The sequence below is a fragment of the Myiozetetes cayanensis genome, unplaced genomic scaffold (genome assembly GCF_022539395.1).
Source record: "Myiozetetes cayanensis isolate MyiCay16 unplaced genomic scaffold, myiCay2020 scf15, whole genome shotgun sequence".
In the NCBI taxonomy this organism is placed as follows: domain Eukaryota; kingdom Metazoa; phylum Chordata; class Aves; order Passeriformes; family Tyrannidae; genus Myiozetetes; species Myiozetetes cayanensis.
The window spans coordinates 1,234,254-1,258,890 of NW_026087159.1; the positions used below are offsets into that span (position 1 = coordinate 1,234,254).

Sequence of the window (24,637 nt, forward strand, 5' to 3'; positions counted from 1 at the left end):
CCATTTATGTCACTTGAAATTAACTCAGAAGACTGCAATCTGTGACTTGGACTGTTCTTTGTAATTATTTCAAAGAAACAGTAAATGATGAATCGTTGAAACTCAAATAACCTGATTTTGTGCCATAACATTACCTATCTGCCATGGATGTCAGGATGTTCTCAAAGCCTCTCAAAATCAAACCAAATTATCTGTCTAGCTACAGTCATGGTAAAAATATACTGTACATGTACATCAGTTGTTCTTTCAGTAAATTGTTAAGTATGGGAAAATATTAAGGAATTTTTTTCAAAAAGGCAGGAAATGCTTAGTTGTGGTGAGTGAAGGTGTCAGTGTGATCATCCCTGGTGTACAAATCCCAGCTCTGTGCTTGCTGGCTGCCGTTGTTGAGTTTAGAAGGATGTGTGTTTATCCTTTCTGGCAGGCAGCCCTACAAACTGTGTTCAAGATCTGAAAGTTAAGCTGTTTTATTTCTGGCTTATGCATCATCAACAGTAATAAAAACATGACAGACCATAATTTTGACCTTCTTTCTCTCTGTGAAATGCACGTGTTTCTGAAGACAGACTGTGGTCCTGCAGTAGGAAACAGTTAATTTTCTTGTTGATGGTTCTAAACCACAAGAGATACCTTGTTCTAGTACAGCATTCTTATCTTTGTAGAGAAAAATAAATAGCAATAAAGTCACACACTTGTTAATAAAATGGTAGCAGTAACTGTACTCCACGTTGTATAGAAGAATAGGGTTTTATAACTTACTATTTCATCCACTACAGGAACTGGGAGACATCAGAGGAAGACAGCAAATGCCAAGTTAAACCCCCCAAAACACAGCTACAAATAACATGAGGTGTTTTTTCATACAGTGCATGGACAGGCTGGGGGACTCCTTGCTACAGGATATCATGGATGCAAAAAGTTGACATCTGTTTAATCAAATGGAAAAAAGAAGTCTATTATATGTGGTTAAATTCAATGAAAATACTTCTCTGTCAGGCATTTCCTAGTACCTAAATTGCTGGAGAGTGTTCTGGAAAGCTGTCACTGTAGTTGGACTGTAGCAGTTTGGCTGCAGTCGTTCTGGGAACCATTATTCCTGAAATACCGTGGCTAATTTCCATTTAGGAAGCCATAAATGTCTTTAACTATTGATATGAAGATTGCAAGCCCCCCCCCACCCCTTATCCCATGGTTAACTCTCAGGTAACAGGGCAGAAAAAGCTTCATTTATTAATTATCAGAGCTTTTCTCCAGCCTGGCCCAGAAGTAACTTGTTTTGTTTAATATTTATACACAACTAAATCAGCAAAAGAGAAGAGGAGAATAGGTACAGGTAACTCTGGGAGGTGCTTGTGAACATCAGTGCGCTTTAATGACAATTCTTATAACAGTTTGTGTCTAACTTTCTGTAGACAGAAATGCTAAATGTGACTTTGGTGGGGTGCAGTGGTGGAATAAGTTGAATCAGCTGAACCACTGAGATGTGTTTGGTGTTTTAACTGAAGATTCTTGGAGGAGTTTGCAGTTTTAGCAAACCAGTCCCTTAAATCACATTGCATTTTCTTTCTTTTCCCTGCACATTAATGGCAATAAGGAGACTTTTCTGGTATTGTGCTTTAGCACCATGATCATCAGTCATCATGTGGGAAAGTCAGAACACGTTGCATTTACCACCTTCTTGTTTCTTTGTCTCTGCTCATTTTAAAAGAAGCAGTTGATGGTTGAAGAGGGATGATTAGGTTCCTAAATAAATATTTCGTCTCTGCTTTTATCTTCTCAAAAAGTAGCTTCCTGGAATTAATTGTTCTTAATTAAATTGGCATCAAATATTCTGACATATTCCCAGTTATCTTCAGTGTCCTGTTTGCTGTGAAATAAACTTTGATTTTGCTGTCATTAAGACTTTTCAAAAAGTTTAGAAATTATATTCAGATTTCAGATGCCTTCTTATTGTGTAATTATCAACAGATTACTTCACCTAAGTCCTGACAGACATATTTTTTAAGTATGACTGACTGATGGACAGATTGGGAATTGCTGAATTAATGGGCACATTTCAAAGCTTTGGCAGGGCTAAGCAGTAATTACATCTGCTGAACCACTTGATAAGTTTTTGGAAGTAGCCCAGTAAAGCCATCACTGGATTTCTTGAGTTTTAATATCTTACCCTACACACTTTCATGTCTCTCTTGTAGGGCACAGTCCAGAAGTTGATGTAGCCAAATGCACACAGCTAAGCAAATCCATGGATAAAAGCTCTAAAAGCATTGCAGATCTGCCATGTAGATTTTCAGATGGGTGTCATGATTTTGGGGACTGATTAAAAATCTCATTCCCTTTTAAAGTTAAAGAGTTTGAGGGTAATAAGGGACCACACAAAGTGTCCACGGTTGCGTGGCCTCCGTAAACATCATCAGCTGCCAACAGGAGACTCAGAATTTGGGGTTGAACGGGTCATAATCCTGACCCAGAACAGTTTTATGGTTTTCTGACAGGAAAGTGACAACTGACCAGGAATGTGACCTGGGTGGTCTCTTGCTGACCTTGCTCAGTTTATGACATATGTCAGAAATTGTTTTCTACCCGATTTTGTCGATGGGAGGAGCTGACAGAAAGTTGCAGCCCAAAATGTTTTTGCAGAGGATCTTCTGTGTAGACCAAAAAAATTACAGTTTTGCCCAATATTGAAGTGAGATTGGGACTTTGGTGAAAGCAAATAGTCTGGGGCACCTGCAAACACAGGGGCTGAAAGTGCTGGCAAACACAGACCTGTGTTGTTTTGGGAGTAATGGGGTTCTAGGTAAGCCAAAAAATTTCAAAGGCCTTATGTATGCTGGACATTTATATAAGAAGTCAGAGGTGCAAAACACTTTGGAATTAGCAGTGCTGAAATAGCAATGCACTGAATACTTTTTTCTTTGTAGCTGATGTTATGCTTAGTATGCCCAACAGGATGAAAAATGTGTTTAAAAACAATTTTAGAATAAAATTGGCCGGTGGAGATGGCATTGCTTTTCACCATTGGAGTTCAATTTTTCAGAAATAAATCACAACAAAAAAATAAAATGACAGACATAGATTGAAACAGCGTGGTTGTGCAATTTGGAGGTGCCTCTGACAGAGGGGATTTCATTTAGCTCAACCAGACAGTTTTAAGGCTGATAAAATGAATTTGAAACCAAATGAAAAGAAACTGTCACCGAATTGAACTTGGATTACTTTCTGGAGATCTTTCAATACCTAAAACCAAGAAACTAATTAAATATATCTTCACCAAAAAAAAAAAAAAAAAAAAAAAAAAAGATTTTTGGGTTTTGTTTGGAAGAACAGAAATGCACAGGGTGGTTTGTTGCTGGAAGACTTGTGGCCTTAAGAGTTATTTTATAAAATTGCTAAAATCAAAGATGGGCAAGTAGCAGCATTTTCAGAAAACTGGAGCTGAGCTTATCACTTGCATTTCCTTCAACTAAACAAAATGAAACTTAAACAGAGGCACTTTGTAGACATGGCCATGACTGTGAATCAGTGCAGTGGGTCTGTGTGTCACCCACAGCACGTGTATGGATTGCTTGGGCTGACCTTCCCTCTCTGTTCATGGTACCTGTAATTTAACTCCTGAACTCACCTGAATTTGCCAATTAGGCAGAATTTGGCTGTATGGTGGCACTGAGGGAACGTTTGCTGGAGAATTGACCGGGGTTGTTGCATCAGTTCTGCTTTTGCTTGGTTGAACATGTATGCAATTCATGCACTGATAAATAACCTTTTAAGACTGGTAAATATCAGACTTTTAATTATTAAGTATAGTAAGTATATCATAAGTAACTCTCAGCAAATCCATGTAGAGTCCATCTTTATGTGTGCCCTCTGAAACATGCACATTTCCATGTAAAGTGCAGACAATCAGCCCTTTCTTTTAATCCATATTGTGCATTTAGCTGGAAATGTGAAAGCAGAGCTGTGCATCCCACATTTGCTGCGTGGTCTGAGCTGGGTGGTTGAAGCAGGCCAGACATTTTTTTCCCACTTTATCCTGTCTCTGGTAAGGAAACCACGATCTCTACTTGAACCTGACAAGCTCCAGGAGCTCTGGAAGATGGAGGTTCTTGTCTCTCTTGCCTGTTTTTAATGCTGAGTACAATCTGTTCTGGGACAAGATCGACTAGAATGCAAACAAGATAAGGAAAAATTACCTTTTTGTCCTTTAGTTTTATCTGTTGGAGGGAAGGTCGTGTGGGGAGTGGGTAGGAGAGTTAAATGTAAAGCTTTTGGTAAAGTGTATAAATGATGTATTGGCACTTTGACAAATCAACAGACTTCTGAGTGCTCTGATAATATTCCTATGACACTTAGGAATCAAGTTACTAATATTTTAAAATGAAACATTCTGTCTCATGTAAAATAAATAAAAAGCTGTATTTCCCTTCATATAAAAGAGTTAAGTCCCAATGCTGCTTCCTGTTGTCTCGTTTTCCTTAGTGTTGTATGTTTGCTTTACTTTCATGTAATTTTTCCCCTGTTGTTTCATATATACATTACTTGAAATACATCTCACTATATAGTGTGGATCATTGTTTAATTTTAGACTCCTTATCTGCTCTATTAAAAAGAATGAGAGCCTTCACTGGCTTAGTATGGACAAAGAAATTATTTTTCCCTAATACAAATTTCTCCAAAGACCAAACTTTTTGAATATGATGAGTCAAAAAAAAAAAAAAAAGAAAAAAAAAAAAGAATTACTTTTCTGGGGTGTGTGGTGTGATTCATATCCCAAAGTTTCATTTTTAGTTTCTCCTGTAAACTCATCATACCAAAGACAGGATGGAGAATTAAAATGTGACATCCTTGCCTTATGGATGGCACCTATTTGGACAAAGAATGGCAAGCAACAGAAATCTGAAAAATTGTGGTTAAACCTGAATATAAAGTATTAAGGAATTACTTTTTATGGGTGTATTCACTTCTAATTGTTATGGTAACAGAGAAGTTGAAAATACGCATTGATATCTATATATGTCAGATATGTATTTGCTGATCTAACATGCTGACAACTGTGTTACTAAGTAAGAAAATTGTATGCTCAAAAATAAATACTTTTTTTAACATTGCATGACAGTTAAAGGGCTGAGTATATCACCACAGGTTTGGATTTCACATATTTGGTTTATGCTGTGAATCTAGTTCTGCCTTGCTATTAATTTGTGTATAATCTTACTCTATGGGAATTAATCCTGAAGGGAAGAATGCAAATTTTCTTGTAAAATAGTTACTCTTTAGCTGTGCAAAGGGACTGCAGGTGGCATGAACTGGAGGTGTCTGTGATACAGGGCACAGGATTAGGACCTGTGAGCCCTGACTTCTCCTCCAGTTTAGTTTTCCCATTGGTGGTCCAGGAAAGGGGGAGCTGGCTTTGTAATTCTGCATCTCTACTTTCCCCCTTGGAGCCAATCACTGCACTTCACAACTGAACAGTTCTAGGTAAGAAGAAGTTCTAATTATTATTTTCTTTTCGAGAGACTTGCTACTCCACAGTAACTGCAGTCCAGATGAAGCTGTTATCTGTGGGGTGCTGCAGGCTACAGGATACATTTCATTTAACATCCACTTTTATTATACCTCGTACACTCAGCTGTATTTTTTTCTTTCTCTAAGGAGAAATGATAGGGAACATAAGAATACAGGAGTGGTCTGGAGAGATAAGTGTATTGCAATCTATTCCTCTGTTACTGGCACTGAACACTGGAGCAGATTTACAAGTGGAATTTGCAGGGGAAAAAAGTTATTATTGTCTCCATCTGTAAGTAAAACTGGTTCCAGTGATTTGGACTGCACTGATTTAAATTCAGTTTCCCGTTCCATTGCAGGTTTCCTGTGTTTCCTTAGGCAAGTCACTGTTCTTCCCATGCAGTTCTCCATCTGTACAACAGGAATAGAGGTGTTTTCCTACGGAACGTGCAGCGCTTGTAGAGCTGGGCTGAGAAAGCTGGTGGGGCTCTGACACAGCCCAGGGTAGGGGCACGAGGCTCTGAAAGACAAGAGAAACTTCCAAAAATAAGTAAATGAGCTGAGTTTAGACTGTCTGTGCTGGGATGGGAAGTCTGGAGCAGAACTGAGAGGTGAGGGAGACTTTTAGATGAAGAGTGCAGGTTTTAGTTTTCATTTTTTGTTTTTAGTTTTCATTCAGAAATTTCTGATAAATTCCTGGGCCCAGTTTTTTTGCCACTGCCCTGATACATGAAGTTTCAGGTACAAAAAATTCATGCTGAGGTACATGTCATGTTTTTTGAGGAAGAAGAAAGTGTAAATGATAAATTTGCTGGAAAAGCACATGGAGAAAAATGAAACTCATTTGGTAAAATCAAAGGCTCAACATTTCCACAGAAACTCCTTTATAAATTACACATTTAATTTGAGAAATACTTTACCGAATAATACCACCCGTGTTTAACAATAGTGAAAATGAACAACTTCTGTACTAAGTAGCAGTCAAATGTTATTTGAAGGAGCTGCTATACAGTATATTAAATAGCAAAGATGCTGACGCAGCCTTAACTGTGGTAGTTCTTTTAATTGCTGCACTAGGCCATGTTATATTGTATCACATGGCATAATTTAGTGTGTCTTTCTTTGTCAATGTATTACCATTTTGCAAATTACAGCTCTTTTAGAGGAAGGTAATTCATACTTGGACATTGTGATAAAATGATGGAGTGTTTTCCTTTTTTCTCAATCACTGATCTTTCAAACTTTTGCATTTAGCAGTATTAATCATGCTTATTAGCCAAGTATTGTCATAAAAGAATGGACTTTCTCTGTTTTGAAGTCATGAACAAGAATCTCAATTAGAATAAGTAAATAAATTACTGGGGTGCAGCAGATAGAGGCAGCAAGCAAAAAAAAAACCACCACATTTTAATTGAATATGAAAGTAACACAGTCAATACAGCAGTTACATGTTTTTGCAACAATCTGTAATTTAGTTGAGAATGTGGGGGGTACTCGGCAAGGGAGTGGACTTAAAATTCCTTTTTTTCCTTTAGAAATGTTCAATCTAGCCTTTTTTTGGTGGCTTGTGTCAGGGACCAGATGTATTTTAGAATTCACTAACATGGTCTAGTTAACAGCTGTGTAAAAGGAATTTGTTATTCAAGTGTGGAAGTGTACTATTGAAAAAAAACTACAGTCTGTAAAATTGCTTCTTTGGAAGACCAAACAGAGATTCTAGACCACAAGTGCTTACTTTTCTAGACTGTTTTCGGTTTAGACAGTAATTACTATGCATAATAAATATTGGACTCCTGAATTTAAATTCCTGAGTATTGATGATGTCCAAGCTCAGTCCATGCCTGGCTCATTAGACCCAGCAAAGTCAGAAGAAGCTCTTTCACTCAGGACATCCCCAGAGTCAAACCCAGCAGTGGAGGGGAAGCTTTTGAAGCTCAGAGGTGAAACAGTAGAAGGATAAGTTGTGAGCTCTTCAGGGATGAGTTTCAGCTGGAATGCTGGTGAGAACTGGAGGGAGAGAATGGACTAGTAAGACTGACAGTGGTGAGAGACCTGAGGAGCCCAGGGGTTGACATGGCAGAATCTGGGTGGCCTCATGTCCTGTGATAGCAGGAGATCATGATTTAGTGTCTCAGATGTTCCATTTCTATTTCCTTAATCATGAGTGATGTTTGCTTGCATGATTTCATCCTTAAACATTTAGCTTTCCCTGTTCCCAGAAGCTAGTGTTATGAAGGTAGGTGTTGCTCAAAGTTTCCAATCCTCTTTTTTGACTGATGCATATTTATTAATTTATTTTCAGGAAATTCAGGTGTAGGTTTCAGATGCTGTGCCTGCGCTATGGTAAAGAGTATTAGCCCGTTGCTAACCCAGAAGAATGTCTCTAAATAACAGTGTATGCCATTCATGGTTTGGTTTGCCCTGTTTTACAGGTGGGAGTGAATCCTCCTGGGATAAAGAGAAGCTCCAGTCTCCCATTACGACGGGATCCCAGCACAGCATTGGCCATCCCACACTGTCAGGGCAGTCGAGCCTTGGAAGTGCACACCCGCTCAGTCCTCTCCAGCAGAACCACCTGCTCACCAACAGTATGTACTGGGCTCTTACTGCGAAAAGAGAGTACCTGGAACCCTGCTGGGGGCTGGGCTTGCCTTCCTTCCCAGCCTGGTGGAGGTGGGGAAGTGGTGGGAGACACTGGAGCAACAGGAGGGTCAGTCCTTCCATCGTCTGCTGCACTTGTGCCTCATGTCCAAGCCACCCTCTTGGAATGGTCACTCAGTGCTGGGTTTGGGACTGTTTAATTGACATTTCCATGGCCTTGACTGAAGGGAAAAATAATCATAAAGTTGCTTACAACTTTAGCTATGTGAGAAAATTCCCTTCCAGATGAAAATGTTGACCACAAAATACAAATATGAGAGCAAGAAATAAATGCAAAATGGCCAGTTAAAAGTGAACAGGAGCAATCCCTCTGCCTTCTTTTGCCTTGCCACCTGCCAGGTGTGGGCAAGGTCATCCACTGAACTCAGCCACCCAAAACAACTGGAATGAAATGACACAGTTTGAATTTGAAACTTAGAGCTCTCTTTAAAGGCATCTCTTTTCTTTCCCTTAGGAAGGAAGCAGGTGGGAAGTCAGCAGTTCCCTTTCTTTGCACCCAAGGAGGAAAGAAAAGGAAGGGGAAATATATTCAAGGAAAGATGTTCAGGATTAACATTTTAAAAGTTATTGAGAAATAAAGTTAATTCTAACTGTTGATGATGGATGAAGAATGAAAAGCTCATTAGTTCTGAACTCTTGTTACTTGTTTAAGCTTTTCATCCTCACAGTTATCAAAGTTTATTTTTGGTGTTAGTTTTAGTGGATTGGTGAGATTTCTGACTCCTTACACAATTTTAGGAGCAGTTAGTTCCTTGCTGCCTCTGTCGGGCCCCAGGCATGAACAAATCAGAGTTATTGGAATGACTCCTATAAGAAGAACCTGCTTTGTGCATGTGTGGACCCAAGCATTTTGGATTAAGAGTCCGTAGCTAAAAATCACCAGGTCATAGGACTCAAATTCACTGTAGTTTATCCTTTCATTTTACATTCTTGCATAATTCAATACCTGTATATGTTTTACATACAGACATACTTTGTTCTTTGCTCCTAAGGGTGTTTTCCAGTAGGTATTTTGTAGTAGGCAGTTGTCTATAGGCTATTAAAGGCTTTATTGAATGTCAGACATTATGCCCAATGATTTGCAAGTGCAGGATGTATTTTCCTCATAGTCCTCTGAAATGTTTGACGGATTGTGTCTTAAAACTGGTGATGTGCTGTTAAATTCTGTTTGTAGTTTGCATTTAGTTTGCATGTCAATTGGACTTTAAGTAGACATACAACTCAATGTGGCCAGATGGTGTCTGGGAGTTTTGGAACTCTATAGAGGATGAGGGAAGATTATTGGGCTGTTAAGGGAGATCTGCAGGGGAACAAAGGCTTATGGATGCAGACACTGTCAGTGTGGTTTGAAGGGAAGGGAGATGGATGTGGGCTTTGCTTATTGCCTATCATAATTAATATTGGCCTGGATCATCATATAAAATATATAGTGAATCATTAGACATCACAGTTGTTGATCATGATATGCTCATGTTAAACAGAAATAGTGTGGGAGCTCAGAATGTTGCAGTTCTGCCTTTCCTGGTGGGCACTGTGGTGTTTTTATACCACTGTAGCCAAATTAGATTGGAATAACATAAGCTATGTCAGTCAGTGGTAGTTTTTATTGTTGGTTCTGTCATACACCAAAATGAGGATTGGACTTCCCATTTCAAATAGTTATGATAGAGCCAAAAGTTAAAATCCATTTAGCAGCGATTAGTGTGAATAGTATATGGTTATAATCAGCTATATGTTTGTGTTATTTAATACTCCTCCCTGAATTTTTAAATGAGAATTTCTAATCTAAATTTCATTTAGAAATATGATAGCGTGTTTTGTCCAGCAAAATAAGCCCTATTTTTATGCTGAAAAAATAATTTTAGATGCCCAAAAGTAGCTATGTTAAAGTGGTCCCTCTGAAGAACTCGTGAAGCACAATAACCTGAAGCATTTTTTCAGTGAATTGGTGTCTTGGTCTTGCTTTCCATTGCTGTCATTACTAAATACAAGAAGTAATACACATGCTGAAATGGATATTAATGAAGTATGAGAATCCAATTCTTGCTAGCAGTAACTTCACCTTTTTGGCAATGTCAAGATCTCCAAGTTGGTCCAAATGAATTTCATACCTTCTTAAATTGGTTTATAACCATAGCAGAAGACAATTTAAAGTGACATCTTGAAAATTAAAACCTCTGGCAACAAATTTAACCTTTCATTACATGTTCCAGATCACAGACCTTCTGCACAATTCAGTAGTGTCTGTAGTCCAACCCACACCTTCCTGGATTCAATAATAGGCCTAATATAGCAATCTGGTCTCAGATTGCTGTGTGTGAACTGATAATAGTAAGAGGACTTGGTAGGGGTGTCTGATCAGATAAAATTATTAATAAATACTCATCTGATGTATTGGAAAACATGCAAATTTTATGTTTCTGTGGGGGTTTAGTCTTTATTTCACTTAACAAAGAGTTCACTTAACTTGTGCACTGTTCCATATTTATTTAAATATTACTTCCCCAATACAAAGGTACTTTCTTTCCCCAATACAAACCAGCCTTTCCTGGAACGCAAAGACAACCATTCCCTATGAAACACCAAAATCACAAACACAAAATGACGCTGAGTTTGACCAGTCAGCGTTCCAGTGCAACGTGGGCTGCGAAAATGGGGGTGGTGGGGTGTGACAGGAGTGACTGACACCAGAGCTGCCCGTGGTGTTTTCCAGGGATAGACCTGCCGTTCATGATGATGCCGCACCCCCTGCTCCCCGTCAGCCTCCCCCCCGCCTCCGTGGCCATGGCCATGAACCAGATGAACCACCTCAACACCATCGCCAACATGGCAGCAGCTGCACAGATGCACAGCCCCCTCTCCAGGGCAGGGGCCTCTGTCATAAAGGTAAGTCAGACTTATTAAAAAAAAAAAAAAATCAGCTCTTTGTGGCTTACAAAAGCATTTACGGTGATTTTCTCATGGATTATAATGAAGAGACAGTGAGTTTATGCTGCCTCCAGCTCACCTGGTGTGCTGCTCCTGGGAGTGCCTCAGGCTGAGGAAATGCCCATCACAACAGCCAAGAAGTTCAGCTGCTCTGATCTATCAGTAAATCTGTAATGTAATTAAAAATGGATACTAACATTCTCTGGAGGCGAGAGGAAGATCTGTGCTGCATCTGTGAAAGCTCAAAAACTATTCTGAAATGTTGTTTAAAATCAAAGTTAATGTTATACTTCTTATCATCCATGTGTCTGCACAGTTGTTCACTGGAGAGGGAAAACATACTGTCTCTGATGGTCAGCTGTCCATTAGTTAATGCAGGTCGCTGAAGTGTTAGAAATTAGTTGAGTTTCTGTTCATTTCACTCTGTAACCTTGTCTTTACCTGTTCAGAGACCTCATGAGAAAACCGTAACTGAAATGCAGCAGTGGAATATTTGTAGCAGCAAGTAGACTCCAGAAGCTTTGATTACATTTTAAATGCTATCACTATGTCACAATGAAGATTAAATCTGTATTTGTAAACAATACCAGTTCTTTGTAACTTAAACTACAGGTTTTGCAAGCAGTTTGGTGTCAGGGTGGTATTTTGCAGGCCCTTGCTGATGTGAGTTTCTCATTTACATCTATTTTTGCCCAACACCTGCACTAGAGGATACACAATATCTCCACAGGAACATTAGGTTTGGCCAGCACTCTGGTGGGAATTATTTCCTCTCCATGTTGTAGAGGAAAATACACCAGTAGGTGACGTGCCAGAGGTGGAGTGTGGATCCATTGCTGTGTTACTCTCACCTGTCAAGTGATGCTGCATCTTTTTCTTGTTTGTTCTGAGTGCTGAATCTGTAGATGAATTTCATTACGGAGTGTGAGGCTCCTTTTGTCCTTTCCTTCCCTTACGTGCAGTCATCCAGCACTGAATGATGTCAGTTAACATGAGATCCTTGTACAAAATGAAACATGTAAAAGAAAAGCATTGCTGCTGCTGCTGTCAGTGATATTACTTTATTACAGGATATTATATAAGTGCATTTAATAAGTACAAAAAATGACTAGTTTTCAGACCCAGTATCATGTTGTTACTTAAAATGGGAGAAAAGAATTGAATATATTGAGTGTGTATCTGTTTCCACACTCTGATGACTAAAATACCACTTGGCCTGTTTTCTATAGGTGTGAGAATCAGCTGCTTTATAAAGGTTTTGAATGAAGTCATTATGCTTTTTATATCACGTTTGCCATTTAGAAATAAGCTGTTCTACCAGGATATGCATGATCAGCAAAGTTAACATTTAGTGCTCCAGAAAGAAATGTCATAACTATGAAACTTGATTTCTTCCTGACAGGAACACTATAAATTAGGGAGGCACAATGGCCAGGCTCACAAAACCTTCTTAGCCATCTATTATATGATGTGATGTGATTACAGCAGCACCCACCAGCAGCACTGTGGCTGCAGTGCTGGCAGTGTCTCTGTGATAAATCCAGTCTTTCAAGGATTTACTGTGCATCAGAAGGAGTTTGCTTTGTTTGAAACTTGACTCAGAAAAATCTGTGGAATTGAGAGTCTCAGATGGCAGAAGCAAAATCTCACAGTAATATTGACTTCCCCACCCTCTCTCCTCTGCCTCTTGTGCCTGCTGTTCTCTTAGTTCTGGTTTTTCCAGAGCTGTTCTTCAGCTCTGCAATCCATTTACTGGCTCAGGTGTCAAATGGGGACCAGTCTGGGCTGGAACTTTGCTGAACTGTGTTTAAGCCATGGTGCAGGCTCAGGAGAGTATTGGGTGTTCAAGGGCAGGTCGGATGGGGCTCTGAGCAACCTGATGCAGTGAGTGGCATCGCTGCCCATGGCAGAGGGTTGGAACTCGGTGATCTTTAAGGTCCTTTCCAATCCAAACCATTCTGTGATTCTATGAATAAATGTAGCAGTTTACTGTCATCCAGTAATTTTGTTCCCAGAAACTCAGAATAACATTATTTTCGAGTCTTCAGAAGCAAAGTTCAGAGGAACCTTGACAGAAAGGCCACTTTCCCAGCTGTCCTTGGAGACAGGCTGGTGGGAGATAACTCTGGCTTGACTGGGCTTGGAATTGAGGGTACCAAACCCAACCCAAGGGCCTTTAAGCTGCTCCCTTTTGTGGTAGATACAAAAAGAATACTCAGAGTAATGAGGCAAAATTTTAGCCCAGGGATTTGAGACTCTTTTACTCTTTTTTCCACATTTTTTCCTTGCTTTTTGTTCTATTCACCCCACATATTTTGGACATTCCCTGCTCCTCTTGCTCACATCTCACCCTCCTCCAGCTCTCCTTGTGCTCTCTCCCTTCCCTTCTGGCCAGCAGCCTCTTTGGAGCTGCTGAGGGATGTGCTGCTCCCGAGTAGGAGTAGTTCTGAAAATTGGTTTCCTGCTGTCCATTTTTCTTCTCTTGTCAGCCCTTCATGCTTGCTGTATTCCTACTTCTCTCTTACTCTTTCTGCTCTTATCCAGGTCCCAGTTAGGAGTAAATGGCACTTTTGTTGAATGCAGCTGGAAAACCCAGAGGAAAAAAATAAAATAAATGCAATTGAGATGCTTTGTTTCAAAAAAACCTCCACAAAATAAAGAATTTCTTTTAAAATTTAAGAATTCTTTCAGAATTTGACCCCAGTGTATCTTAGAAACAAGTCTGATAGAAAAAAACAATAATAGTAGAGTGGGATCTAGACAAGCAGTAGAGATTTTTGAGTCTCTTTCTCTTTGAGTTCTGTTTTTCTCCTGATTTTGTGGGATTGTTTAGGCATTTGTAAAGGATGTATATGACATGATTTTAAATTCCCTAAAGAGAATACAGATGGGCTGTGTAATTATTGCTGAGAGGTGCTATTTTCTGTGTGCTGTACAACTCACATTCATAACATTTACCTGACAGCCAGAAAAATGTGGCCATCTCAGAATACTCTGAAACAATTCTTCTCAGAATAGAAACACTTCCCATTACAGAATTTGTAACATCTTTAATTTCACATCTCTCTGTGCATTCAATCCATTATGAATTGTTTTCAGAATATTACAGCATTTATAAAATTAAACTTCTGTACAATGTACGTTATTTTTCTCATTATTAGATTTATTCTGCCCTTTTTCATGGCACGTGTTCATTGCTGGCAGCTTATTGCTGAAATGGGACTGGAATGTGTTAGAGTGAGACAGAGGGGTTTGTTTGCTTCTTACAAGGTTAATTTTTGTGGCTGTATTGAGGTGATGGAGAAGGGAGTGTGCAGATTTGTATCCTTTTATTCACTGATTCAGGGAAACTGCTCTGTTGGGAGACGTTCAGATCCCTTCAAATTGTATTAAGTGCCCTTCTCATCTCCTCCTTTGGAGGGAGGCATATCCTCCTCCCTGCAGTGCCAAGAATACCTGGCTCCTTACTACCCACACACCTCGTCGATAGGTTTTAAGCATTGAATACTTACTTTAAACTTCCAAGTGGAAAAAAAAGCAACAGTAAGAAACATCTCTTTTTTTTGCAGAGTTTGCAAGGGGAAATTGTTAGGCCAAGCACATATTAGCTCTTAGTTCTGGCTCAGATCTTTTTAGTACGGGCTTAGTCATTTGCATTTGTCCTTAATAACTAATATAAGCTCTGAGGTAGATGAGATACAGCATTATCATCATTAGTCCTGGGAGTGCCTTTCCTCCATTCCACAGCAGCACTGGGTGAAAGGATTCACAGAAGGAGCAGAAGCACAAAGTTCCCAGTGGGGACCCTTTCCAGTTTTACTCACTGTTGTGCTTTCAGGTTCAAAGTAAAATGTGAAGGTAAGATCTTAATACCCGGCTGAAGGTTGTCCCAGTGACTGCTAATTTAAGAAATGGGGAAGAAGGCAGCTCCTGTTTGGCTGTTTCCCAGCACCATCTGATTAGCTGCGGTTCCCTGTTTGGCTGAGCAGCTGGCAATTAATGGATTGATAGGAAGTAGTCACAAGGTAATGGGATTAGTGAGTGAACATCTGGTATTAAAATCAGTAAACGTAGGAGAGTTTTTACGATTTCTTAAATTCGGTGGGAAAATAATTGCCAGTTGACTAGAACTGAAACAACTCTATGTACACCGTGCAAAAAACTCGCATTTTAAATGACAAAGTGCATATTTTAGGCGAGTGACTTCCCGATACACTGCAAAAGATGAATGGGATCCAGCTGGCTTTCAGACACACAGACCCTATCTTAGTTTTTAGACCAGCTGTTTACCTTGTTCATCTCCAGTTCCTGCAGCAATCAGAGGTACTATAAGTAGCTCAGAAGACCAACAAGTCACCCATAGTTTGTATGTGCTCATTTCCAGGCTGAAATGATTCAAAATACAAACCAAACCACTCTTCTCTAGCCCAGAAACAGTGACTGATCATCCTGCTTCTTGTTGGCCACTCTGCCCAGCATCAGTTTGGGTGTAGCACAGCTTGTGTTCACTGTGTCAGGATTATTCTTTTTCTTGAAAAAGCCTAAATTCCAGTTATGTGTTGCTTTTCTCCATAATGCATGAGTTAAGGACTGTAAACTTTCAAATACTGTTAAAAATGTACTTGTTATTAGAATGCAAATGGTATCAGCTAAGGTCAATTGGAAATAAATCCGTGTTAGTATTAACTTAAAAAATAAGTGTTAGCAATTCTGTTCTTTGCTAACTGAAATTGTGAATTGTGTTAACTTGTCTGCTGCTCCTGCTTCACAGACACTTCCAGACAAACCTCCTGGTTTCTAGAATTTGTTTGTAACTGTGCTGTCCACTTTGAGAATAGGAATGGGGATTTGGCAATGAATTTGGTAGAGTTCAGCCCTTAAACTCTGTTTTTCTGACATGGCCATCAACTCAAAATCTTTTTCACAATACTTGAAAACCCTAATCTAGACCTAAAAACAGTAGAATCCCGATTTTTCCTTCCTTTCCATTTTATTAGTGAGGGTGAATTCCAGCTCTCCTGCCACTGCAGAGCTCTGTAGAGTAGAGCAGCAGCACCTCAATTAAATATGAAATATCAAGATAAATGTCTGAATAAAATATCCAAGATTCAGTCAAACTTCCCAAACCTGCTTGTCAGCAGTGAAATGCCATTAAATCCTCTAGGAACTCATTAATAGATTAACATTTGGAAGAGTAATTACAGCTACATTAGAACTAAGAATAAAGAAAAATAAAGGAAAATCCAGCAGCATCATTTCTCTAAATTCTTGACATAAGATGAAGATCAATACTATAAAAAAAATCAGAGGTAAGGAATTAAGGTCAGGATGATTATGTCAAAAACAGGTAAGCTGTTCATATATATTTCAAATAAAACTAGTGTGGATGCAACTGTTAGGTAGTGTTTCATATTATTTGTGTGGAACACCACCTCACAGGGGATAGAAAAGGGGATATTGAGGTGAAATCAAGGATGTATCTGGAAATTGGGTGACTTGATGACTTCAGAGCCGTTAACCTAAATCACAACTAAAATTAACAGTGTCAGGCTTTGTAGCTACATTTTCTGAGGCAGAGCAAGACACTGATCTTTAGTGAGACAAATATATTACCCTTCAAGAGGATTAAATACTGCAAAAGTCCTTTTACAGAATTTATGTTACAGCTCTGTAAAGGAAAGAAAAAAGATAAGATAAAGTAGGTACTATAGGTAGATAAATAGGTGAGATCTTGAGAAATGTTTTCATTTTTCATAAAATTCTCAAAATCTGTACATTTTTTTATGTATAATTCATTAAATTATAACCTGGAATATGAATCTTGCAAATTCATGAATAGGAAAAAATACAAATGGAGAAAATATTACATTATTTAGTAATGCTTCTCTTTTAAAGTGAGTTTACCTGGTGTGGAACCAGCCTGGGGAGAATGGAGCCATTTTCACAAGGAAAAATAATAAAATATATGAAAAGTAGAGAGGTTGTCAAATACATAGATGACAAATACAATGAAGTCATCAATGTATTAAAAAAAAAAGTTAAGATTTTAAATTTGCAATTTTCCTATTTAAATGCCCTCATTGATTTGTTACAAATACTGTTAACCCTGTGTTTGGAAAATGGTGAGGACATTATCACTTGTGTTCTCATTTGTAATAAAATAGATTAACTTGCTGTGAAATTTTAACTAGGCTGAGACACAACAGTAGCTACCTAATGAACCAGAGCACATTGCTGTTAAGTAGCTAAATAGATGCATACTGATTACAGGACTGAAAAATGGAGCTGTTTACCAGCAAAAGAAGAGTCTGTTCGTGGTGTTATTCATTATGGTAGGGGGAATTCAGCACCACATTTCTACACAAATGTTTAGAAATGGACAATTTCTTGATCCATGTGCAGTCTCACAGGATGATGGTTCACCCTCACCTGTAGTACATACGATACAGAGAGAATTCCAGCTCCTTTGTTGCTTACAGGGAAAACTGTGCCTTCCCTGTGTGTGTACGTTTGTGTAACTGGTAAAGCATTAGATGACATAATCAACCAGTTCTCTTAGAAAGTGATTCACTGTGTGATTAAGAATGACATTACTCTTTGACGCTTTTATTTCTGCGTGAACATTTCGAACCAAGACCCTGAGTCTGAAGGCAAATTACTGGAAGCAGAGCTTGTTTTATAGCGAGAGACAATGGGAAATGCAGTTACCAGAAGGAGCTCGAATACTTTGCTTTTCCAAATCATCAGCTTTTGAATTACTCAAATAACTCCCATTTAAGATGACATATATGGCTGTTTGTGTGATATCTAAGTGTTAATTCATAGTCATATTTGTTCATGGGTTTTTTTTGCAGAACAGTTGGCATGTCCTCTCCTTGGCCATTCATTTTCATGGTTGCAATAGACAATGAAATTTACTTAAACTATGCACTCTTCTGTAAAATTAATCATTTCAAAATGATATCCTAATTGGAAATTGAGTGCTCTTTGTGGTAAAAGGAGAGGAAATAGTGCCAAAGAGGACTGTTAAACTGAAATCCAGGCAAATGAAATTACAGTAACCTGTTAGCAGGAACCTATTTGGAAGCTATTATTTACATGAAGCTAAAAGACATATAGGATTTATATGCTCATGATTGCGTGTATAGGATTCATCACGATTTAGAGCAATAGTTCTTGGGTTAAGAATGTGACTTTTAAAAGCAGTTTAATCAGCAGCCACAGAGAAAGTCCTGTCTCTGTTTTACTCTTCTGTTCATCTCAACAGCCTCTAAACCCTCTCTTTGGGAAGCTGAGGTGAAGAAAGCAACAGGAGACTTTTAAGATCACCAGAATTTGAGAACTTGTTTGTATAAACCCATTAAGTTTCCAAAATTTTAAAAACTTGTGACTCTACATAAGAGACTCATATCTGTTAAATATTAGCATTCAAAAATGCTGCAGTTAAAAGTCTCCCTTAAAGATTTATTAGTTATTGTATGTTCATTAAATAACAGATAATGAGTGGAACTGATCCATTGAGGATTAACAGCTATGTAATAGATACACATCTGTTATGTGGTTTTGAGGCTCAGTTGTTATTTAAGGTACAAGAACTATCCTTTTAAACCCACACCCAGTGCTCAGCTGGTGTGGCTGGAATAGGGAAATGCCCTCCCATGCTCCCAATCTCACCTTCCCTTTGTGTCAAATCTCTCTGTAAACACAAAGGTGAGTGTGACCTAAAGAGGTGATTTTAATGGGCAACAGAATATTCTTGTTGATCTTGCTACCGTTGCCCCAATATGTTCCCAACAGCAGCTTTTATATCAGATATTTCTAATGGAAAAACTATTAGAAACCACCACTCTCTTCCCAAAGCTACATTATTGATTTAGGATACTGTCTAGCAAACTGCATAAAAAGTTCAGATGCTGCTGAGTTTGTTTTCAAAAGCCCACAGTAAATCACCACCAAGCTGCCAGATTGCACTTTCCTAATGAAACATCTCTAGAATAGGTTAGAAAGGAAGAAAAATGGCCAAGTTCTTTTGAGACAACTTTCCCAGATTACACTGAAATTGTGATTTTTAATGAGGTGGGGGCAAGAAAATCTCCCTTTTTTAGAAAAAGAAAGTAATATTTCATTTCTGAGTTTCCACAAGGAGCAGTTGATTGCCAGGGATGGGGACAAGTCCAGTCAGTTTTTGGAGTTCTGTAAATTCAGCCATCTCCTCTTTCATGCTTCTCCCTTGGAACTGGCTCTTCAAGGACTTATAACAGAGGTTTTAAAACACAGAAGGGATTCTAAGGTAAAAATATCTGAAGTATCTCAGGCCATGATCTGTCACTTCCAGAAGATTCTCATTTTTTGTTGGTCCTGGGAATAGGAATGGAGGGTACTGGAATTTTTAACTAATTCAGGAAAAGTATATATGTGGCAACACTGGGTTGGAAGGGATCTCAAGTGCTCTTACAATCTCTTGCCTTAAGACAAGATGAATTATTACTTATGCCATGCTTGTCTAACCTGTTCCTAAAGATTTTTACTGATGAAAATTCCATGGCATCTTCAGATAATTTGCCAGTATAGATACACAGAACTGCAGAATTTCATTTTGCTTTTTTTTTCTTTTTTTTAAATTTCTTACCCTTTTTTTTCCTCCTTATCTCAAGTGCTATGTATATTTAAATTAGAGGTTAATATCAAAGTTTCGTGTACAAATATACACATAAGAATTTGCGAGCTCCCTCTTACTTTGGTTACCCAGGAGTGTTTTTCATGCAAAATTGAAGTTCTTACCAGTGCCTCAGCTTTTATCGTTTGTCTGGGTGCTGCCCTGGGAAGGTATTGATGTATTTCATTTAGATAGAGAATCTAGTGACTTTAGAAATTTGACTGCATTCTGGTGACAGCTTAACACAACTCTGAGTTGTCCATTTGAAATGTGACTCATATATGCCCGTGTTACTACCTGTAGATCAAAAGTAACTTGTGAAAGCAACGTGAAAGAATATTTTATATGTTCTCATGTGTGAAAAAGTTAGAAAACAAAATGTTACCAACAAAAAAAAAGGTGGCAAAAACGATTAGCAGGCTCAGACACAGGTAACTAAATGTGCTTCTCTTTAGATGTGAGCTCTGTTCACTGATGATCTTGGAGACCACTTGTTGTTGTTGTTTTAAGCCAACTTCATTTTTTCAGCGAAGTCCGTGAATCGAATGGCTTTGTTTTATTTGTGTTTGAAGGAAAGGATCCAGGACAGCCCCTCTCCAGCCCCGTCCCTGGAGGACAGCCAGCGCCCTGGGAGCCACCCGTCCTCCCACCAGAGCAGCAGCGTGTCCAGCTCCCCGTCCCAGCTGGACAACACCCCCGACAGAATTGGTCAGTGCCCTGCAGCTCACGCTCCTCACAGGCATCTCAGCAACTCGGGAAGTTTGCTGAGGCAAATCTTCGTTTGCTGGGATACTCAGGAAAGCACTCACTTGCTAAAAAATAGCCAGCAAGTGCCTCACTGTAGTTTGTTTCATTAACTTCATGGCAATGCAAAGCCCAGCCCCTCACGTTCCTCCTGTGCCAATCTCCACCCGTGCCCAGAAGGCATCACTCAGGCACAGCCAGCTCCTCTGCCATGCTGGGGTGAGGCAGTGCTGCTGAAGGCACCTGGAATTCAAAAAGAGCAAGATATCTTTTTCTTCACATGGATGTGAGGAAAGTCACAGATTATGTGATGACTTTCTCGTTCCAAAAACCACCCTGTGCCCACACATTCCCTCATCACCCCGAGGCTGAGGGCTTTCTGGTTTCTTGGTGTCTCCAGCGCAGCTTTCACAGCCTGTGCACTATTGATCTGCCATTTAAAATGCTAATTCAGTCTAGAGGAGGTTTAGATCCTATTCTTGGTGCTTCCAAGAGGGATCTAGGGCAAGTCAATTAACATCTCTTCACGTCAGTGTGTGTCAACACTGTTTTCTTCTCAGGGCCTGGAGCCCATGCAGGCATTGCTGAGCTAGATTTAAACTGCAAAAGCAGTCCATGTAAGTCAGTGCAGACTTCACTCCCATCCAGGAACCACTCAGCTGCTTCCTGAGATTGTGCAGTGTTGACTCTGGTCCCTGCAGCAGCACCACAGCACAGCTGGCTCTACACAGAGTGGTCAGTGGAACCTGAATTCTTTACCTAAACACGTGCACACACAGGATAGAGACTAGAAAGTAGATTCCCCTCAGCTTTTTCAAATCTAAAATAGTACTGGAAGCACACAGGACAAGATGTAACTTCCTGTAGCAGCAGTGAAAAAGGGACTTTTGATATCTCTCTGCCAAGGTTTAGTGCTCACTGTTGTAAAGATAGGTATATATACTTTCTATCAATATAAATACATAAGTTTTTATTTTTGCAACTAAAAAAAAAGCTTTCCTTAAAATATGGTGATGAAGTTTGAAACAAGTGTCCTCACTGGAATAACTTGGTTGTCATTGGTTGATTGCAGAGAAGGAAGTGTTTTAGTCAATTTTTTTTTTGTTTTAGTCAAATTTAAGAACAAAGAAAATAGGAACCTTGAAATTATAAACCTCACACCTCTCACTCATCCTGCAGGTGTTAAATGAAGAATTTCCTTGAACATGACAGTGTATTGGGTTTTTGTTGTCACCTGTTAATTTGGGGTACAGTCTGTCCATTGGTGGTTTTTATTAATCTTGCTGCTTTATAAATAATTACTAATACTTAAATCCTTAAATGTGTTTTTCCCTAGAATGATTTCTGTGAAGTACTTTTTAAGTTAGTTAATTTGAACATTTCATAAGAAATCACATTCCTCTCAGTAGTAAGTTGGGTTCTGTCTTGGTATCTTTGTTTAATCAACTTGAGCAGATTTGCTTTTGCTGCATTTACTTGGCTCCAAATGTTAAAATACCAAAACACTGACCAAGAGGAAATGCAATTTAATATTTTCCTTTCTCCTAACAATTTTTTACTGACGGTGTTATGTAACTGTGCCCTCTGATTCTTGTAGCTATGCTGACCAACAGCAGGGAAGGAGAACTCATTGACCAAGAAACTGGGACCAGCCTAAAAAAAGTACAAAAGGAGAAAGGTAAAATCACAGACTGTTTTCCATCTCAGGCATTTAATTGCCCTTATTACGTGTTTTATTCCTTTTTCTAGTATTCTGCATATGCAATGACATGATATTATTAATTTAAGAGAACTAAGTGCTTAATTGCAATGAATAATGTATCCAGTGAATTTACATGAAAGTGTGAGCAATCAGAACTTCTCTGTTTATATAGTATGAGGGTAATATTTTGCTGGTCTTTTGGTTCAATTATTTAAGAATTTCCAAGCAAATATTTGATTAGTCACGTGGTATTGTTTGTTTACTTCCAGGGGGTGTGTGTGCAGAGTGCTCTAATGCCGTGGGTGAGGGAAATGAGCCATTTTTGGTGTCTAATAATATTATATTACCTCACAAGTAGGAGATAGCAAGGGCAGAGGTGATGTTTGGCCTGTAGGGATTGTCTGTGGGCAGGGATTTTCTCCTCTGCTGGTTCTCCCTGTGGTTGTTGTTGGGTGCTGGAGAAGGTGGAGACTCAGGTATGGGCAGAAGAAGCAGCTGTTTTGTTTCCTTGCAAATATAATAAAAAATCAATCCTATTCATAATGAGAGGTTCATTCCGGCATTATGTACAGAAAACACCAGGCAAAATGTGTGCCTGCAAAAAAAAAGAAAAAAGGAGATGGGATATAGTTAAAGAAATAAAAGAGAACTGAAGGTGAGTGAATTCTGGATCAATACTGCAACGAGATATACTGAGGGAGATATTGAGGTTTTAGAGTGAAAAAGATGTAAAGGAAAAAGAGGAGACAAAATAAGCTAAATGTACTTGTAAGTCTACTGTGAATGTTCATATTTATCATTTTATCATAAATAAAACCAAACTGATTTATATTATGGTTGAGGTAATTTTCATGTATTTTCAGAGAATAATAAAAAGGCAAATACAGACAATTTTATGAGCTATTCAGAAGAGAATTTGGAGGCTCCACGTGCCCTGTGGTTCCAGAGTTATATAAAATCATTTGAGCAGTTTCATGATTTTGTACAGCAGCTCTGTTCCTTAGAGATCTGTGTCTGATCCAGTCTTGGGAAGAGCCTGAAACTTCCTCCTTACATTTTGTATTGTTGCACTCAACTCTCTTTGAAGGCAGAAAAAGCTGTTTTCTATTCACTGGTTTCTCTGGGCATTTAAGCACTTTCCTTATGAACCCCAAAAGAACCCTTTTGTGCCATTCTGAGATAATTTTCTTTCTGGATCATCATGCTTAAATCTTTCCCTCTTGACTCCTGTTGACATTTATGGGCCAGCACCAGAGGTTACAGTTAACAGCCATAGCTTCACTCCTAAGACTTAAAAATTACATTTCTGTGGTAATTACACAGTGAGTATTTAATCTAAATCTGAAAGTGTAGTTGATTTTAATTTTGTTGAACTGTGCCTGGTTTCTTGCCACATGTTCAGTCATTTTTCAGCGAAACAATTCAATATCCTGTGGGGTTCAAAGATGCAAATCGTGTAGTTATTGGTAGTAGCAGTTCTGTCACTCAGGATGGATGAAGGAAGGCACAGTTTAAGAATCTGAAAAGATAATTCAGAAATCCCCAAAAGCGTGAAAATAATCGAACCCCCACCACCTGTGATCCCAATTCCCAGGCTCCTGAGATCACTGACTATTCTTGTAACATGGATAAAATCACAAAGATCTAATGCTGACAATTTGTGTACCCTAATTCAGCTTAAGATTAAGGTTGTATAGGTTTATTTGTCTCCTGGTCTACATTTTTGCACAGTGTTACCTTTCTTTAATTGATTATATACAGGGAAATATGTCTTTACACATTTGTTAGTTCTGCATGTGCTTAAGGCATATTTTCGGGATTAATTTAGTGTTCAGAGACTCACCTGCATCAGAAAAAAGGGCTTCCAAATCATGAAATGTTTTAGAGTATCATTTTAAGGACAAAATTAAGTTTCTGCTTTTCTACTTGGTCTGCAGAGGTCAAGCATGAGAAATTATTTCTTTTTGTAAAGTAAAGATGTGATTTTCGAATAATCCCACAGCTCCAGAACCTGAACCTTTTTGTGGCGTTTTAGTGGGAAAAATGTTGACATTTTAAAGGCACCAACACTGTATATCCAGCAGTTCCGAGCTGATTTTGCATTTGGCAGTGTGACAGACCTACATTGCTGTAGGAATCTCTGTTTTATAGGATATGGGCACCCAGTAACTGAAGGGAGGGCATGAGGAGGACAGTCAGAACTCAGCCCTGAAAGTCCCCAGCCTGTGTGTGCTCGGCCCTTCTGTCACCCCACACCACTGGGGTTATTCCTCAAGGACTTGTCTCCCTCCTGTATAGATTCTTTGTTCCCAATACTACTATTATTCTCTTGTGCTTTATTATTTTGGGATCTGGTGCACCTCAGTTACGTTGAATTTTAGATCAGATGTGGACCGTCACCGAAGAGTGCGATCTGTGCTGCCTTGCTCTGCAAAAAATAT

General features: G+C 38.9%; 1 protein-coding gene across 5 annotated transcripts in view; it reads left to right on the top strand.

Annotated features, from left to right (window-relative positions):
- Positions 1-24,637, top strand: part of DACH2 (dachshund family transcription factor 2) — a 243,779-nt gene that overhangs the window by 174,832 nt on the left and 44,310 nt on the right. For all 5 annotated transcript variants that reach the window (XM_050310301.1, XM_050310302.1, XM_050310305.1 and 2 more), the window contains exons 4-7: positions 7,938-8,093; positions 10,880-11,052; positions 20,323-20,458; positions 22,092-22,172. In XM_050310301.1, the coding sequence (XP_050166258.1) occupies positions 7,938-8,093; positions 10,880-11,052; positions 20,323-20,458; positions 22,092-22,172 (546 nt within the window). The remainder of the gene's footprint in view (positions 1-7,937; positions 8,094-10,879; positions 11,053-20,322; positions 20,459-22,091; positions 22,173-24,637) is intronic.